This window comes from Pipistrellus kuhlii, unplaced genomic scaffold, assembly GCF_014108245.1.
Source record: "Pipistrellus kuhlii isolate mPipKuh1 unplaced genomic scaffold, mPipKuh1.p scaffold_m20_p_8, whole genome shotgun sequence".
NCBI lineage: Eukaryota > Metazoa > Chordata > Mammalia > Chiroptera > Vespertilionidae > Pipistrellus > Pipistrellus kuhlii.
The window spans coordinates 33,540,371-33,557,683 of record NW_023425584.1 but is presented as its reverse complement, the minus strand read 5'-3'; the positions used below and the strand labels follow the sequence as shown (position 1 = coordinate 33,557,683).

Below are 17,313 nucleotides of genomic sequence, written 5' to 3'. Positions count from 1 at the left end.
CCCCTGAGTGAGCCCTCCTCCGCGCGGGGAGGCTCTGTCTGCTGTGGGGCCGGGAACTAGTCTCAGACCAGCGTGCACGCCACCTAGCAGCGACCGCGTGCTCCGCACCACGTACACACTGCGCCCCCAGCAGCTGCTCCTGCCAAGCGACTGTGAGGCGGGAAGGCAAGGCCAGTGGGACCTGCCGGGGCCCTCAGCCTCCGGCGGGCGCCTGCCTGAGGGGATGGGTGGTTGAATGAGTAGATGAGTGGGTGGGTGTCCCATGGCAAAAGTGAGCTTTGGGGAACTCTGGGTCCCCAGCCAGGGTCATGCTCACTCCTACCAGTCATTCTTACTCCACCTCACCAGCCCTATTTCCACAGAGAGCCTGTTTCCACCCTCTCCCTCTGCCCCCACCCGCCCTCACCCCTCCAGCACCCCAGGCTTTCCGGTGCCGAGTCCACTCGGGCTTCAGCGCTGCTAGGGCAGCTGGTACTGAAGCCTGGAACACTGTTCTGGAGCTTTCCAGAGATGGTACCCTCTCCTCCCGCCATCTCTTCAAAGGGGCCCCTTCTCCAGACACCCCAGCTGTCACTGCCTAGCCCATCCCTCTTACTTTCTCATGCGTATATTTTTTAATATATTTTATTGATTTCTGAGAGGAAGGGAGAGATAGAAACATCAATGATGAGAATCATTGATCGGGCCTCCTGCACGCCCCTGACTGGGAATCGAGCCCGCAACCTGGGCGTGTGCCCTTGACAGAGTCGAACCCGGACCGGTTAGTCGGCAGGCTGATGCTGGATCCACGGAGCCAAACCAGCCAGGGCCATGCATTTATGAACACGAACACTCCCTTGTCTACTTGCTCCTGTGTCTCCCCCACAAGAAGGCAGCACGGGGACAGGAGCCTGGTCTTCTCTCCCTCCATCCCTGGCTCTTAGCGGGTGTCCGGCTCACGCGTGGGGAATGACACCTACTGCCCGTTACTGGTGGCACTGAGTGTGCAGGCTTCGCCCTGCGGCGTCAGACAGGCAGCCCGGGTCTGGGACAAAGCTCCAGGGAGAAGGGCCAGGCCCAGAGCCTCTCCCGGCTGTGTGCTGGGCAGCTCCCTCCCCTCTCGGAGCTCACGTTTCTTCAGGAAGAGCATCGCCCCTCACACGGGGGCTGTGCGGTGTGGAAGGGGAATGAGAGTGCAAGTGTTTGAAATTAAAAGACACAAGACAAATGCACATGACTGTGAGCTGGATTTATTGTAGCGCCTGTCGGGGACCCCAGGACACAATGCCGGGGGCATGCCCACCCCTGCTCACTTGGCAGTGACTCCCAGCACCCCTGAATGGCAGGGCACAGGGGCCAGAGTCGGTCCCACAGCTTCTGATTGGCTCACAGGCTTTTTTTTTTTTTTTCTCATTAGTTGCCAAGAAACTTAAAACCAAAATATTTTTCGTAAAAATCCGGACTTCTGGCTTCTCCAGATTACTAACACTAGGCCTGCGTTCTCACTTTACAGCAATTAGCTGCACCTTCATGACAGTCACCAACTTTGCCATAGGCCCCACCACACCCTGTTGTCTCTCGGGCCAGGTGCCATTGTCATCTTGATTGTACAAACACAGATGTGGGCAGAAGGAGGTCTGCAGTTGTTCTTGTGGGAAATAATGCAATTAATAAATAATATAAAAACAAGCTTTCACACTCACAGCTGTAAACCTACGTTTGCCCACCCCTGTATATATTTGTCACAAAGCGATGTTTCTCTGTGTCCAGTCTTCAGTAACAATGGGAAAGTCAACCTAGCATGGCAGAGGCCTCACTACCCAAAGGCCTAACTTATTCTCCTATGGTATGACCTACCCCGCCCTCAGGACAGCTGAGCCTGAGGTCTGGGAACCAGTCACAAAGAGCAGGCAGCCAGGGCGGGGATGGCAGCCACTCCACACACACCCCTTCATGAGGTGATAAGAGGCAGAACCGAGAACAGCCTGACTTTCCCAGTTTGCTCCTTTGGAGGCTTTCCAGTTCCCTGAACCCTGAGAGCACTAGGGAAGCAGGGTGGACTCACCAGGCACTGGTCTTCACTGGGTGATGTTGCCGAGGAGAGCTCGATGCAGAGAATGCTGTACTGGTGCGCCCTCTGGTGGCCATAAGGCCACCAGGAAGATTTTGAACTTTATTCCAGACAAGTGTGCCCAGGAATGTCGTCCCCCACCCTTCCCCACTAGACTCCCCACCACCCCTCAACAGCCTTCCTGGGCCCCCTGGCACTCGCTCCCGTCCCCAGCAGAGTCAGCCCCCTTCCCTGGCCTCTTCGAGGCAGAGCCCGGCCTCCATGCTTCACACCCCTGCGCCTCCCTCCAGGCTCGGCCTCGGCAGTGCTGGCAGGGAACACCCCTGCAGAGGTGGGGAAGGCTGCTCCCAGCCTGCGGGGTCCGCAGGGCAGGGCCACGTGACCAGAATGGGTCGGGCAGGGCTTCAGAGAACGGGGAGGCGCTGCCACCAAAGAGCTGTCGCAGCCCGATGGCCTTCTTCCCGCGTGGCCCGGAGAGAAAACAGGGCAGGGTGGGTCTGGGCCGGGGCTCTGCGGCTGACAGAACCAGACTGGGGGGCGGGTTTGGGTAGGGGGGAATGGTAAGCCAGTGGTTTTCAAGGTTTTGTTTATTTAAGTAGTTTGCAGCCATCATCGTGTTTGATCCTGAGAGGCAAGCACGGGAGAGAGAAGTCTCAGACTCAGACTCACTTTAGAGTCTGAGACGTTGAGGCTGAAGTGGGATCCCGGGAGGGTCAAGGTCACAGCCAAGAGAGAAGAGAGCGTGAGCTGCGTGGGGCCCGTATCTCAGGCAACAGCAGGCCCAGCGCCCGCCCCACACCCCCATGCAGAGAGGTGTGTTCCGGCCCGCGCCCGACCCCGTCCCCCGGGGAGCCTGCCCCGCAGCCACGCGGAGGCACAGCTCCTGTGCACCCCCACTCCGACACACGCCCTCCATGCACACACGTCCAGAACGGGCAGAGGCATGCGGCTTCTCTGTGGGCACACAGCACACCCACACACAGCCCCACGTGCGGCTCAGGTCCAAGCAGAAAGGCCTCCTGCAGCTGCGCCCATCACGGCGCTGTGGCAGGTCCCTGGGCAGGCCAGGCGGTAGCCGTGGCCAACGTGGCACCTTCACCAGTTGGCCTTCACTGCCTGGATGTCACTCACGAGGTTCTGGGCCAGGCAGATGCCAAAGATCTGTTCGGAGGGAAAGTGGGTGAGGGACAGGCCGTCGGGGGGGGGGGGGGGGCTGGGTAAAGGAGTGGGGGCGCCCTGCACCTGCAGGAGGGCAATGCCCACGAAGACCCCGGCCACGATGACCAGGTTGTCCTGCAGCCACTTCTCAAACTGGCCCACGCAGCCTTTCGTGTGGATGGAGCCCTGCTGCTCCAGCTCCTGGGGGCAGAGGTGTGGGCTCAGTCCCGACCCCACAGGCCTCATCTCAAACCCCACCCGTACCCTTCCCCTCCGCCCGGGGCCTCGGGCCCCCGCGCCTGCTGCCTGAGCTCTGCAACAGGCCTTGGTGTGCCTGGCTCTTGTCATCATCGGGTCTCAGCACAGACACCCACGCTCCCGACTGCCCAGCCCCACTCCAACCCCCTTATTTTACCTTCTTCCAAGCTCTCAGCTGAAATTGTCACATTACTGTTCACATTTCGGTATCAGTGGGAGCTTCCCGGCTCTCCCTCCCCTGTAGGGGGAGCTCCGTGAGAGCCGAACTCCATCTGTCTCAGGAGCATGCGTCCCCGTGTCCAGGGCAAAGCTCGGTGCCAGTGGGCGCTCAGATTGGAATGCGCGAATGCGCCTGTGCCTGTGCCCGCAGGTCTGCTGCCCCATGCTTGGCAGCACCAAGGCCTGGGTGGTTGTTAGGACTCAGCACCCCTCCCCACAGATCCCTGAGGCCCTTCAGAGGAGCTTATGGGTGCCCCTCCCAGCCCAGGCCCAGCCCGTCTCACCAGTTTGAGCCGGACGTCGTAGCCGCACTGGGTGTTGAGAACATCTTCCTGAGGAGAAACAGGCCAATGAGCCCCCTGGGAGGGGGCACCCCGGGGCCACGGCACCCAGCACTGCAATGGTGCTTGCTTCCAGGGAAGCAGATGGATGTGGATTCGGCCGCATCCAGAGGCTCTCTGAGGCCCCGGCGCCTCTGCCCAACGCCAGGCCGCACAGCCGCACCTGCCAGCGTGGGTTCTCTCCTCCTAGGCATCCTGCCTGCTCGTGTCTTACAAGAATGGGGAGAACCCTGGCCCGCAGGGTCCCAGGCGAACAGAGATGTCCCTGTGAGAAGTCTCTGCTCTGAAGATAGCCTTACAGGGGTCAGAACCCCCGTCGCTGCCACCCCAGTACGGTGGCCCAGGGGGATGGTGGCTGGTGCAGCCTGGGGGGGCCTGTCACACCCATGACTGAGGGAGTAATCCAGCCCCAGTCCCCAGACAACCTGGGCTGCATCTAACTGGGAGCACAGAGTGCCTGGAGCTGGGGGGGTGAGGGGGGAGGAAGGGAGGGCAGGCTGTGCCCAGGGGCCTGCAACTGCCATCTCACTATAATCAGAGACAGGCTTTGCTGAGGAGGCACAGCCCCCTCCAGCAGCCTCTGTGCTGCCCACGGGTACAGACTCCCAGCCTGGAAGGGGCAGCCCCCATGGAATGACCTCCTCCCACCCCCACAGCACCCAGGGCAGGGCCGCACCGGCCCTGGTGGGTTTTCCCAGGCTGGGCCTGCACTCAGCAATGCCCGCCGCCCGCCTCACCAGGGCCCACTCACCGCGGGGTCCCTCACGCAGCAGGAGAAGGGCACCCCGCAGCGCTCCCGGCTCGGGTTCAAGTCAGTGCAGTTGAAATAGATATTGAGGTTCCAGTCGTTGGGCCCTCGGGCTCCACAGCAAGACCACTAGAGGGGGAGCAGAGGGGGAAGACCCGGGTGAGCCGGACCCACCCTGTTTGGGGGCAGACCCAGGCTGCAGAGAGACAGGGCGAGGCTGGGAAGGAGTCAGAGGCAGCCAGGCAGGCGGGCACCTCCCCGCAGACGGGCCAGGGCCAGGGTCATCAGGGCAGCTCTAGGCTCCTGCTCACGCCTGACCCCTAACCCAAGGGCGGCTGAAAAAGGAAGGGGGCACGGCTGGAGTGGCGCCACTGGTTGAGCATCTAGTTTTACATGAAAGGTTGCCGGTTCTTTTCCTGTTCAGGGCACATACCTGTGTTTCAGTTTAATCCCCAGTCAGGGCACATATGGAAGGCAACCAATATCTATCTATCTCTCTCTCTCTCTCTCTCTCTCTCTCTCTCTCTCTCTCTCTCTCTCTCTCCTCAGATGAGTGAGGGTCTAAAACAAAACGAAACAGGAAGGGATGGGGCAAGGATGTTGGCCCAAGAACCGAGACTTCCTGCAGGACACCCCGAGAATGGGCGCTGGGCCAAGCCCTGTGGGGAGAGGCTCCACTGAATATGTCTCCGCCAGGCCCCCCCATACTCGCCCAGAGATTTTCCTCCTACAAGGACAGGAGGGCCATCCTCCCACACCCATAACCCTCCTGTTGCACTTCATAAATGCTGCCGCCAGCACCATATCCCCTTCTCCCCCACCCAGAACATCGTGGGCTGCTGCCTCCCTAGGTGAGTCAATGGCAAGTGTGGGTACAGCCTGCCTCCGCCTGCCTCTTCTCCTTCTGCCTAGCACCTGCTGCTCCTGCTGGGGAACACTCACCCCTCCCGTCACATCCCTGATCCCTCTCTTCCTCCAACGTCCCCCCCAGAGGCCTTCCCCTCTCCACCCTTCCCCATTTCAACCCTTACCACAATTTATAATTTTGCGCACACACACACACACACACACACACACACACACACGTACGTTTGTTTGCTTTGCTTATGCATCCTCCATCTCTCCACCCAGACTGCCATCCCCAAGGACAGGTCCCCACTTTTTTCACCCCAGACTCCCAGCACCCAGCCCTGGGCCTGGCACACATCATGTCCAGGATGATGATTCCATGCTGAATGAGCAAACAAACCACATCCTAACCGCCTAGCCACCTGTCTGCCTCGCCCTGGGTTGAGAGTGCCTCAAAGCAGACAGCAGCTCTGGTTCATCTCTGTGTCCCAGCACTGTGAGTGGGCGAGAACTCGTAGGTGTGAGGTGTCTAGGATTTCGTGAACTGTTCACTCACTATTTCTTCACAGGGGTAGGTGTATAAGCTTGAGGGCGGGGCCTCTGTATAGAGTCTCAAACTACAGTAATATGTGCAGAGGCCAAACAAGTAATATTAATGAGAGAAGAAGCTGAAACCGGTTTGGCTCAGTGGATAGAGCGTCAGCCTGCGGACTGAAAGGTCCCAGGTTCAATTCTGGTCAAGGGCATGTACCTTGGTTGCAGGCACATCCTCAGTAGGGGGTGTTCAAGAGGCAGCTGATTGATGTTTCTCTCTCATCGATATTTCTAACTCTCTATCCCTCTCTCCTCCTCTCTGTAAAAAAAATCAATAAAATATATGTGTTTGTTTGTTTTTAAATCAATAAAATATATGTGTTTTTTTAAAAAGTGCTCCTGAGCTGCTAAATGAAAAAATGCAGGTTATAAATAATTATTTTTTTAAAAATGAGAGAAGACGACGGACATGCACAGTGAAATACAGGGTGTCAGGGACAGTGGCAAATAGAAAACCCCTGTTTCCGCCCCAGCCGATCCTGTGGGCCCAGGGTTTCCTAGAAGGGGAATCTATATTTTCATTCCCACTTGAAGCGTGATATAAGCCTAGCCTTTGGAACCTCAGGCCTCTAGTCTCCAACCCTGTTTCCCTGCAGGACCAGGCACATGGGGACGCACAGGGGATCACCAAGGACTGGCTTCCTCTCAGAAGGGAGCACTAACTGCTGGATCTCTGCCTGGGGCCTGCCTGGCATGGGGGGCGAGGGGCTGGTCCCAGCACACAGGGAACGTGCTCCCACTCATCGGTCCACCCAAAGAAGAGGGTGGTCTAGGTGGCGGGCCCGTGCTGGACACTGGACTCACATATTCCTGAGCAAAGTCAATGAGGTTCTGGAGGTCAATGTCGTCCCGATAGGCCTTGACGTTGTTGTTGATGAAGAGGTTGAGCTGGTCTCGTATCCAGTCCTTGAAGACGAAGACCAGGATCCCTGTCGCGAGCTCCAGGAAGAAGATGAGGCCAAGGAACACTGAAAACTGGGGGTGGGCACATACAGATGGCGGGGGTCGGAGACGCAGGGCCTGGTGGGTGCCCAGAGCCCCCACCTTCTATCCCGTTCGTGGTGTTTGATGTGAAGACAGTGCTGGCCTTACCTACCAATTATCTCACTTCCTCCCGTAATCACCTGTTTTGCTTTGTTTTGTTTTGTTTTTGGGAAACCACCCTTCACAGCACCTTCAGTTTCTGTGGCTTGGCTGCAGTCATCACTTTTCCAGGCAGAGGACTGCACATGTGCCAACAGCTCACCAATCAGAGCGCTACTTCCCCGAGGCCACAGGGATTGGTCCAGACACAGCCAATCAGAATCAAGGAGATGTAATTAAAGAACTGGACAGAGTGGTTAAGAAGAGCCTGCGCCTCCAGTAGGAGCTCCTAGGAGGGCGGCGAGAAGCCCGTACCCACAGATCCTGGGCATCCTTCAACCCCACGGGCAATGGAGCTAACCTAAGGGACAGAGCCAAGAAACAGGCCAGACCAAGTGACCCCAATGTGCCAGCAGCCAGCACACCCCCGGGCTTCTCTTGGTGAGCCAATAAATACCACTGGTGTTCAGTAATTTACAACAGAAAGGATCCTTAGATAGATAACACGAACCTGATACTTATTGTTATAACATAATAAAACTACCCATTCTTGAGCACAAAAATGCATGTAAGAAGTGGGTGGGAGAAAGTTGGGGTCCCCAGTGGATCGAGGCGAGGGGCACTCACAAACTTGAGCAGGAAGGTGTTCTCCCGGAGGGCCCCGATGCAGCCAGCAAAACCCAGCACCGACATGATGCCTCCAACCACCACGAACAGCCACACGGGGTCCAGGCCGCCCAGATCTGTCAGCGCCGAGATGTTGGAGAGAACGCCCTGTGTCGGGGGAGCAGAGGCAGGTTGGGATACGGGACCCCTCCCCCACCAATCATTTCGACCTGCTGCCGCCCCAAGCCCTACCCTGCCTCCTCACCTTCTCACCCCAGGCCCAGAGGCCAATGGCCAGGAACAGGGCTCCCAGCACCTGCAAGAGCAGAAGCGAAGAGCTGAGAGCTGGGCACCAGCCTCCTGCTCCCCAAACAGAGCCTCTTCCCCCAGCGCTCAGGGTTTCCAGGGGGTGAGAACGGAAGAGGGCCGAAACCGGTCTGGCTCAGTGGTAGAGCGTCGGTCTTTGGACTGAAAGATCCCAGGTTCGATTTTCGATTCCGGTCAAGGGCATGTACATTGGTTGCGGGCACATCCCCAGTAGGGGGTGTGCAAGAGGCAGCTGGTCGATGTAAGCTGCCTCTCATCGACGTTTCTAGCTCTCTATCCCTCTCTCCTCCTCTCTATAAAAAATCAATAAAATATATATATATATTTTTTAAAGAGAGAGGGAGAAAGGAAGAGGGCTCTAAATGGGATCCAGGGTCCTTGACATCTTCCCAAGAACACACCTTAGTGCTTCTTCCCAACAGCACGCAGCCGGGAAGACTGAGCACGCCTGGCCTTAGAGAGGACAGCAGGGCCCCTGCCTGGACCTCAGAGCGGGAACAGGGGGCAATCCGCAGCAGTGCCTGCGCCTCTGCTCCTGCTCCAGCCCATGCTGGGCTCCAGGGCTCCTGGCCTCTGCCCCTCCCAAGTCCAGCCCTCTTAGCACAGGCCCACCACCTTTGCACCATTCCAATGTCTGTCTGCCAGAGGCCATTTCCCGCCAGGTTCTATCCTCAGAGCTCAAAACCAAAGCCCCTGCACGACCAGGAATCCAGATGCAGAGCAGGACCCGGCTGAGGGGCCCCCATCCAGGCCAGCAGCTGCATCCTGGAAAACAGGTGGCCACAGCTCTGCTTGGGCCTTCTGAACACCACCAGCCATCCTGCCTCAGTTCCTTACTGGCAAGAGACCTGGCTGTCAGGGCCACTGCCTGACCCTGAGCAGATACCTGACCACCCATCACCTCCAGCCCAAGCCCAGGGCCACGAGCCCACGCTGACCACCACTCCACCACCCCCACTCCTGCTTTCTCTTCAGGCTCCTTCCCCTCCGCACCTAGCTGGTCAACTCCATCTTTAATGCCTTCCCCCCTCTGATCCCAGGTTCCTCCCACTGCTGTCCTCTTTCTTTGGAAATGTCTTTCCTTCCCTCCCCGACCCTGGATCCGGGATGTGAAACCCAACATCATCACTTCTCCTGCCTCAGCCCACTTGACCCGCCCACAGCCTGTAGACAGGCTACCACCACGACTGTCTCCTTCCCAAACTCTCCGCGTTACCTCCCTGCCATTCTCCCGCCTGCCCCTTCCCAACCTCCCTCGCACCCTCTGCTCATGGCCAGGCCCGCCCCCATCAGTCCCAACCTCAGCCCTCTGCTTCTTCCTTTTCTCGCTCAGTTCCCACCCTTCCATGGCACTGCCATCTCTAGGATTGCGGCCCAGGCCTCTCCCTCACTCCAGACACGTGCTGCAAATACTGCCATGTCCCAGGCTCGGTTCCGGGTGCCGGGAACACCTCACTGAATAGGACAGCCCTCGTGGACTGAGGCTTCAGTGGGGAAACCCACAGTGAGTGAACAAGGTAATTTCCGGTAAGCAGACCCTTTAAAGAAAATCAAACAGGACGACGCGGTGGGGAGTGATTAGGGGTGGGTGGGGGTGAGCTGTAGTTAGGGAAAGTAGTGACATTTCCGCTGAGGTTTACATGATAAAAGGTACAGAGAGGAGAAAAGAATCCCAGGAGGAGGCACCGGCAAAGGCAAAGGACTGAGGGAAGGTCAGTTGGGCGGTGGAAGGAACAAGCTGAAGGAAGCAGGGCCAGACTGCAGAGGGGCTGACGGCCATGGGGAGGAATCTGGACTGCTTTCTGAGAGAAACCACTGGAGGGTTATGAATGAGCAGGGTAACGCCGGGATTTGCTTTCCATTAAAACAAAACAAAAAATCTGGACCTGTTTCAGAGGCACCTCCCTTAGGCCTCCATGACCCAAATCTGAAACCTTCCCTTTACCCTTCCCCTACGTCCCCTGGTCCCATGGATCCAGCCTTATCACTTCCCCCACCCCCCACGGCCACCCCAACTTTACCCCAGCCCTCCTTCCTCATCTCCCCTCCTCCAACTCGTCCCTCACTCACCCTGCCCAAGGCAGCCAGACAGACCTGCCTCAAACAAACCCATCACCAGCACTGAAGCCCTCACAGCTCCACACTGCCCTTCCTATTGTGCCCCAAGCCCAGGACCCTGAACAAGCCTGCGTTTCTCTTGTCTGCCCCCCACCCCCTCACCCCTGGCATTTGAGGGCTCCCTCTGCTCAAAGCTCGGCCTCACCTCCAGTCACTGCATGACCCTCTAGGCTGTCACCTGGGCTCTGCACTCACTGGCTGTGTGTCTCTGGGTTAATGACTTAACCTCTCTGTGCCTGTTACCTCATATATGAAATGCAGACGATAATAAGAATACAGGAAACTATAATTCATTTGACATGCCCAACCCTGGGGGCAGGCTTCAGGACCACCCCTCCCTGGCAGGGAAGCAGAAGCCCAGAGAGAAGGGACTTGCCCACAGTCTCACAGCTAGGCAGGCCTCCAGGGAAGTCTGTACACATCCCACACCCTCCGGGAGCCGACACTGCTGGAGCCAAAGGACACCCACATGCGGGTGACTGCATGGATGCGAGTGGGCAGAGGGCTGTGCCACTGAGTCCCACTGCACAAAGCTGAATGGGCCTGGCATTTTGACCAAGGCAGCAGAAGCAGAGACTGCAGAGGCAGCAAGCGGCCCTGGGGAGATGAGATGGGGGAGAAGGAAGAGATGACTTGGCAGGGCCCAGGGGCACAGATGTCACCCTGGGAGGGGCACCAGCAGCTCCCTCCTCAGGCCAGGGGCAGCCCTACCCCGGAGCCTCGGTTTGGTCAGCTCTGGAATGTAGAATTCTGTTCCCCAGGGCCAGCTCCCAGCCACTCAATAGGAAGATCCTCCCCAGGACTCTGACTATTGGCCCTTCCTCGGAAAACGTCCCGGGAAGGCTCTGACCCAGCCCCCTTTGCCAGAGCTGAAGGGGAGGTACCAGGCCAGGTGCTGGGGGGGGAGGGGGGGGAAGAGGGGTAAGGGGGCAGGAAATGAGACCCTGCCCTTCCCTGCTCTGCAGACTCTTCCCTAAATCAGAGGCTCAGTGTGCACCCCACACCCCAGGGTGTGGAAGTGAGCTGGGCAGGAGGGAGGGCCACTCGGACCACACAGTCCCTGAGGTCTTCAAGAAAGCACTGCCCCCTCTCCGCCAGCCCCGAAGGCTCCCGGTCCCCACACCGCTGGGACCGCCCCCTGCAATCAGGGCTTCCCCAGTTCCCTCCGGCGCTCTCGGGGGCTGGCGGGCAGCGAGGAGCGGGGAGACCGTCCTGAGCCCTGGGGCAGGGAGGGGTCTCCCCTCCGTAGAAGACTGAACCTCCCCCCGCCGCCCCCGCCCCGCGCTCACCCAGAAGACAATGTTGAAGCCAAACAGGAAGTATTTCCCGCAGCAGCCGACCCCCGGTTCCTGGAAGTGCTGGTGCTTGCCGGGCATCGTGAGCGCGCCGCCGGCCGCGACCCGGAGCCCGGAGCCCGGAGCCGGGGACGGGCCCAGCCCGCCGCGGGCAGCCCTGGCTGGAGCCGCCCGGGGCCTAGCCCGGCGGCTGTGGCTTCATGGCCAAGGCCACCCCGAGCCCCGCCCGCCCCGCAGGGACCGCCCCCGGCGCCGGGACCGCCCTGCTGGGAGCGCTGGTACCCTCACCCCGCGGCCGCCTGGCTCCGCCCCGCCTGGCTCCGCCTCCTGATTGGCTCCACCTCCTGATTGGCTCCGCCCCTCCTGGTTCCGCCCTTTTGTTGGCTCCGCCCCGCCCCAGTCCTCTCCGAGCCCCGCTCCGCCTGGCCCAGGCTCCAGACACCGCCCCTTACCTCTCCTCTCTCCCCCTCCCTCTCCCCTTCTCCCCTTCTCCCCTCTCCCCCGGGCTTGGCTGCTCACGCCCTCCGCCGCGGAGAGCGCGGGGCTCCTTCAGTCCCCTCCTGAGATGTTCGATGATGGCAGCACAAGCCGCGAGCAGGAAGGACCCACAGTCACCCCCACCCCGCAGGGCCAGTTCCCGCGCCCCCCAACCCCCGGCCTTGCTGCGGGTGCTCATCTTGGAGAGAAGTCACTGCTGCGATGGTGAGCAGATGGCGATGGAGACTCGACTGGAGTTCTCGACGCCCGTGCAGGGCGTTTAGGACAGGGAGTCCGCCCTGACACTCGGTCGCCCACCGGAGTGTTAGCCCTACCTCCCCCGGCTCGCACGTGGCTAGACCGCGCCCAGGTCCCGTGAATGGGGAGTCGGCTGGTCGCTGCGTACACCCCACCCCCTGGCTCAGACCCTTTTGGCTCTTGGAACCCCAGTCTTATCCCTCTTCCCCAGCCCAGCATGGGCTCCTTGGTGAGTCTCCCACGAGCGCCTTCCAGGGAGGACTGGAGCAGACCGAGGTTTGGGAGGGACTGGATCATAATGTTAGAGCACTCCTTAAAAAAAAAAATCATTCCACTTTTGCTCAAAGGAGTGCATTTATTTAGAATAGGAACAGAAAGGAGCTTGAGCTCCATCAAGTTTATCCACCTCCAGTAGCAGAACGCAGTGAGGTCTGACCAGCCTCCTCCTCTCGTGGGCGGGGCCTCGCCCACCCATCTTCACTTCACCTCCGCCCCGAGCCAGAGAACGCCCAAACCCCCTGGCCACAAGGGAGAGAAAAAGGGAGCCGTCTCCCTCCTCAGCTCCCTCTGCGAGATGATGGGGTTCTGCCTCTAAGCCTCCAGCCTCTGGAGTGAGGGTACAGCCAAAGAAGAGGGTGGTCTAGGAGGGGCTTCAAGCCTACAAATCTGATGGGAGAAAGTCCACCAAGGTTTCCCAGCACAGCGATCCCCAGTGGTGCTAGCTCAGAGTGGCAGTAGGCTTGAGCTTCTCCCCTGAACAGAAGGCCTCCCTAGCCCCCTTTCCAGGTAGGCACAGGGTCAGTACTGGGTCACAGACTGCTCCTGTCCTCTTTCCACCTTCGGTTGGGCCCTCCTTCCCCATAACTCACCCCACCCCACCTCTGGGCGACACAAGGATACCCAGGGATTCCCGCCTCCTTTCCACTGCCCTGGTCCTCAGCCTGCCCTCCACCACCTCCACCCACAGAGCAGCCCCTGGACCCGGGTCCCAACGCATGTTAAAGCATGTTCATATTAACTCCCCAACAGGTGAGAACCAGCCCTCGGCCTTCGCCCCCGGTCCTGCCGGGACACACATGCACGCAGCAGTGAGAGGCTCAGGGGTGGCTGAATGGTTCCAGCTGAGCTCAGCCCCTTGCCTAGGCCCTCTCACACCACAAACTTGTTCTTGGCCAGGATGTTGCTCTTAGTAGCTGTGTCTGCATGGGCCTGGTACCCAATGATGGTCTTTGTCGAGAGTCCCAAGCGCTCTTTGTAGACCCGCCTGGGATGGGAATGGGGGTAAGTGGGAGAGGAAGAGACAGGCAATCAGCAGCAGCCCTGGAGATAAGCTGGTCCTCTGCCCACAGCTCCTACCCTGGTTCCAGCCACAGACACTCCCATTTTGGGTGCTTTAGTCATATGGAAACCCAAAATAAGACTAATGCAAAGGAAGAGTTCTGCTAGAAAGAGTTTGGCATTTAGGTTCCCAAACCCTTAACACAGATGGGTAAGGCAGAGGGGTAAAAGGCAGGGAGCGTTCCAGAGGTCTCCCTTGTAGGCCAAGTCCTCACTCACATGTCACTTTCTCCCCTAAAAGAGGCCCAGTCCCCTCACCCCCATGCCAGCACCCTCACCCGATGGAGAGCACGCCCGTCTGGTTCTCTGCCTCCCGGGTCCACACTGCGATCTTGTCCCCCTTGGCTCGGATGTTGATGACCGCCCCACACACCTCCTGGCTGTACTCTTCAAAGCTCTCCCCAATAAGGCACAGCAGCTGGGGCCAAATTGGGGGGGGGGGGTGATGAGGCCTCCAGCTGTGGCACAGGGACTGCACTCGCCATCCTTGAGACCACAGGTACCATACCAGCCCTGCCCCCTCTTTTGGGGGACCCTCCCCACCAGCCCCTCCACTCACTGTCTCCAACCACAGGCGGTCCAGCTCAGTGTGGCGCTGCTGTTTGGCAAGGCTGACCAGCCAGCGGCCACCCCGCTTATTCCTGGCGTCTTCCCACATGGGCTCGATGCCATCCTGGGAGACCAGATGGCAAGTCAACTGCCTCCCTCTGTTCAAAGGGAAGTGGGGGCCCAGCCACCTCCCCCAGTCCTGCCCCTGCCCCGCAGGAGGTCTCCACAGGCTGGGTTCTGTCATGCCTCCATCCCCTCTGTTCAGGCAAGTGCCACCACCGGCCATTCAACCCCCCCCCCCCCCGAGCCTTCTCCTCCGAGCTCCCCCAGGCTCAAGGGCCCTAATGTGTGTCATCTTTTATAGCCTTGCACGTGTGTGTGCCTGTCTCCTTTCCTGAACTGAGCTCCTGAAGACAGGAGTTCAAATGGGGGTGATTCACAGAGCCTCTGGGCCATGCCCCACATCTCAAGCTCACCTGGGCACAAGGTCACCTGGGAAATCTTGAAACACTGATGCCAGGGTCCCATTACACACATCTGCTGGGTGGGCAGCCCCAGGGATTAGCCTGGACCTTGACGATCAGTGCCCGTGACCAATGCTGACACCTATTCCTAGTTAAAGAGCCAGGCCAGAAACCCGGGCTCCGTCTTTGTATCCCCACTTTCCAGACTCTTCAATGGTCTTCAAGGCGCAGCGCAGGGCTGACATCTTGTCCCAGCTCCTCTACAGCATCTCCTCCTCCTGGCTCTGAGGGAGGCTGTCCTCAGACTCCACCCCGCACCCCCTGGGAGGGAGTAGTCCTGGGGAAAATCCGCCCCCTGTGCCTGGGGGCAGGGAGGCAGCGCTTACCTTGAACAGGGCATAGTCACAGCCGGAAGAGAGCTTACTGGCCAGCTGGATGTGACTGTAAATCCTAGAGAGAGTCCCCGGCCCCAGGCTGAATGTCCAGGCTTCTTAAGGGCTTGGTTCCAGCTGAGCTCAGCCCCTCGCCTTCTCACCAGACCCCACCCTGCTTCCCGCCAACCTGCCAACCTCCAAGCCTTTGCTCACCCTGGGGCTCCGGCCTGGAATTCCATCCTTACTCACCCTCACCTTCAAACCCCACGTCCTCCCCGGCCTCCCCTGGCCACCCATGCCCAGTGCCACGTTTGTTGTCAGTGCCCCTCGGGCTGGAGCCCAGGCCTTCGCCCAGACCCCTAGGCGTATTACAGCCCCTTCCCGGTCCCCTCACTTGGCTCTCCCAGACACTCTGAGGCAGCCTGCTCCTCACTGTGTGGTTGAGACAAGCTCTGAGAGGGGCGGGAACTTGCCCAGGGCCACGAATCATGAAGCAGCAGAGTCAGGGTCAGCCCCCTGTTTTCTCCCACGCTTTCTCCCTAAACCCCAAGGTTTCCCCAGGCCTGTGCCCCCTGAAGAATCCACTAAGCCCAGCCCTCACTAACGCGGCCAGGCCCCAGGGAGGACTGGGGGAGCTGTATGGAAAGCAGCCCCCAGAGGGCTGGGGTCTGGGAAGGATCCTGAGCTCAGGGTCCCCTGGCCCCAGCCTTTTCCGTAAAGGGCAGGCAGACACTCACGCCCAGAAGTCCTCCACGGTGTCAAACTTGGTGACCAGCTGCAGGTTATCCTGCCAGGCCCGGCTGCGGTCATTCTTGAAGAACCACAGGGCCCACCTGGAAGCAGAGAGCCCTTGTGCCCTTCCTGGCAGCAGCTGGGCTGGCAGGGAAGTCTCACCCTTTCAAGGACAAACTGGGGGACATTTGGGGTGCAGACCCCCCCCCCCAGATGTCTGGAGTCAGTTACCCTGGTGGGGCAGAGGGCCGAGGAGAAGTGGAGGCGCTGAACTCAGAGTCCCAGTGGGGTTACGGCTGGAAGGAACACAGGGCCCACGTCGTAGGCCAGCTCTGGCCTTGCCCTTGAGAACTGGGGCTGAGGGAGGAAGGGGTTGTCCAGAGTGGGCCCTACCTGTTCTGCAGAAGGTGCAACTGCTGTGTGGCCTCCACTGGGCCTGCACTGCGGGCCTTCCCCCGCAGGGACAGCAGAGTTGAGGGAGAGTTTGGAGCCTCCTCTCTCATGGATGCTCCCGCTGCTGCTGCTGCCGCTGCCTCTCCTTCCTCTTCACCCTCAGCCTCTCTGACCTGACAGAGAAAGGAGCCAGGGTGGCTGTGAATTCTGGCCCTGGCGGCCCAGGCTGCAGGAGGGGCAGGCAGGTGGGCTTACAAGGCTGCTGGTAGCCATGCTGAAGCAGTTTGGGCTCCTCCACAGAACAGCCAAGAGGGACCCCCAGCTGCCAGCTTTTAACCCATCAGCGTGCCCTGCCCCTGAGTGCTCAGGGCAGGGGAAGGGGTGGAGCCAGCAAGGAGCTGCTCAGAGGGAGTGGGGCTTACCCTATTCCTTCTACCAACAGCCTTTAGCAAGCACTTTCTGCCTGCAGCCTGGGGCTGCGGGACAGGTGTGACCAGGTAGGCTCCACCCCACCCACATCGTGAGACAGGAAGGTAAGGGTCAATATTAGGGAGCTGCCCTTAACAACACCGAATCCCACCGAGGGTGGGATTTGAATTTAAAGCAGACTGACCCAGCTGTTACCAGTTTGGTTCAGTGGATAGAGCATCGGCCTTTGGACTGAAAGGTCCCAGGTTCGATTCCGGTCAGAGCATGTATCTTGGTTGCGGGCACATACCCTGTAGGGAGTGTGTTGAAGGCAGCTGATCGATGTTTCTAACTCTCTTTCCCTTTTCCTTTCTCTCTGTAAAAAATCAATAAAGTTTATATTTAAAATAATAATAAATAAATAAGGCAGACTGTTCCAGAGATGGCAGAAGCAGTGACTGACATAGCTGGAGCGAGGCCAGGTCAGAGACCTGGTATAATACATGCATTGAGGCATCCCCTTGTTTCTCTCTGCTGCCATTCACCTCCTCGAGTGGCCACCGATGCCATCTGACACAAGCATTCATCTGGTCTCAGGAAGCATCTGAGTTTATGTTAAATATAATCATTCAGAAACCGGGAGATTGTATTAAAAATCCACATTTTTGGTTTCT

The 17,313-nt window shown here is 59.1% G+C and overlaps 2 protein-coding genes across 4 annotated transcripts; both read right to left on the bottom strand.

Moving 5' to 3' along the window:
- Nucleotides 1-1,389: 1,389 nt before the first annotated feature.
- Nucleotides 1,390-11,908, bottom strand: TSPAN17 (tetraspanin 17). Of its 3 annotated transcripts, XM_036424276.2 has the most exons (8): nt 11,641-11,899; nt 8,172-8,222; nt 7,928-8,074; nt 7,022-7,192; nt 4,778-4,903; nt 3,970-4,017; nt 3,293-3,409; nt 1,390-3,211 (listed from the first exon to the last, which is right to left on the bottom strand). In XM_036424276.2, exons 1-8 carry the CDS (start codon nt 11,725-11,727, stop codon nt 3,146-3,148), a joined length of 813 nt encoding a protein of 270 aa, XP_036280169.1. In that variant the 5' UTR covers nt 11,728-11,899; the 3' UTR covers nt 1,390-3,145. The 3 variants fall into 3 exon arrangements, with proteins under 3 accessions (XP_036280169.1, XP_036280171.1, XP_045432477.1); XM_036424278.2 differs by lacking the exon at nt 7,022-7,192 and having other exon boundaries at nt 11,641-11,908; XM_045576521.1 differs by lacking the exon at nt 8,172-8,222 and having other exon boundaries at nt 11,641-11,902.
- Nucleotides 11,909-12,550: 642 nt separating this feature from the next.
- On the bottom strand, nt 12,551-16,758 carry EIF4E1B (eukaryotic translation initiation factor 4E family member 1B). The gene is made up of 6 exons (XM_036424301.2): nt 16,232-16,758; nt 15,844-15,939; nt 15,119-15,182; nt 14,279-14,392; nt 13,998-14,137; nt 12,551-13,645 (listed from the first exon to the last, which is right to left on the bottom strand). Exons 1-6 carry the CDS (start codon nt 16,339-16,341, stop codon nt 13,531-13,533), a joined length of 639 nt encoding a protein of 212 aa, XP_036280194.1. The 5' UTR covers nt 16,342-16,758; the 3' UTR covers nt 12,551-13,530.
- Nucleotides 16,759-17,313: the final 555 nt, after the last annotated feature.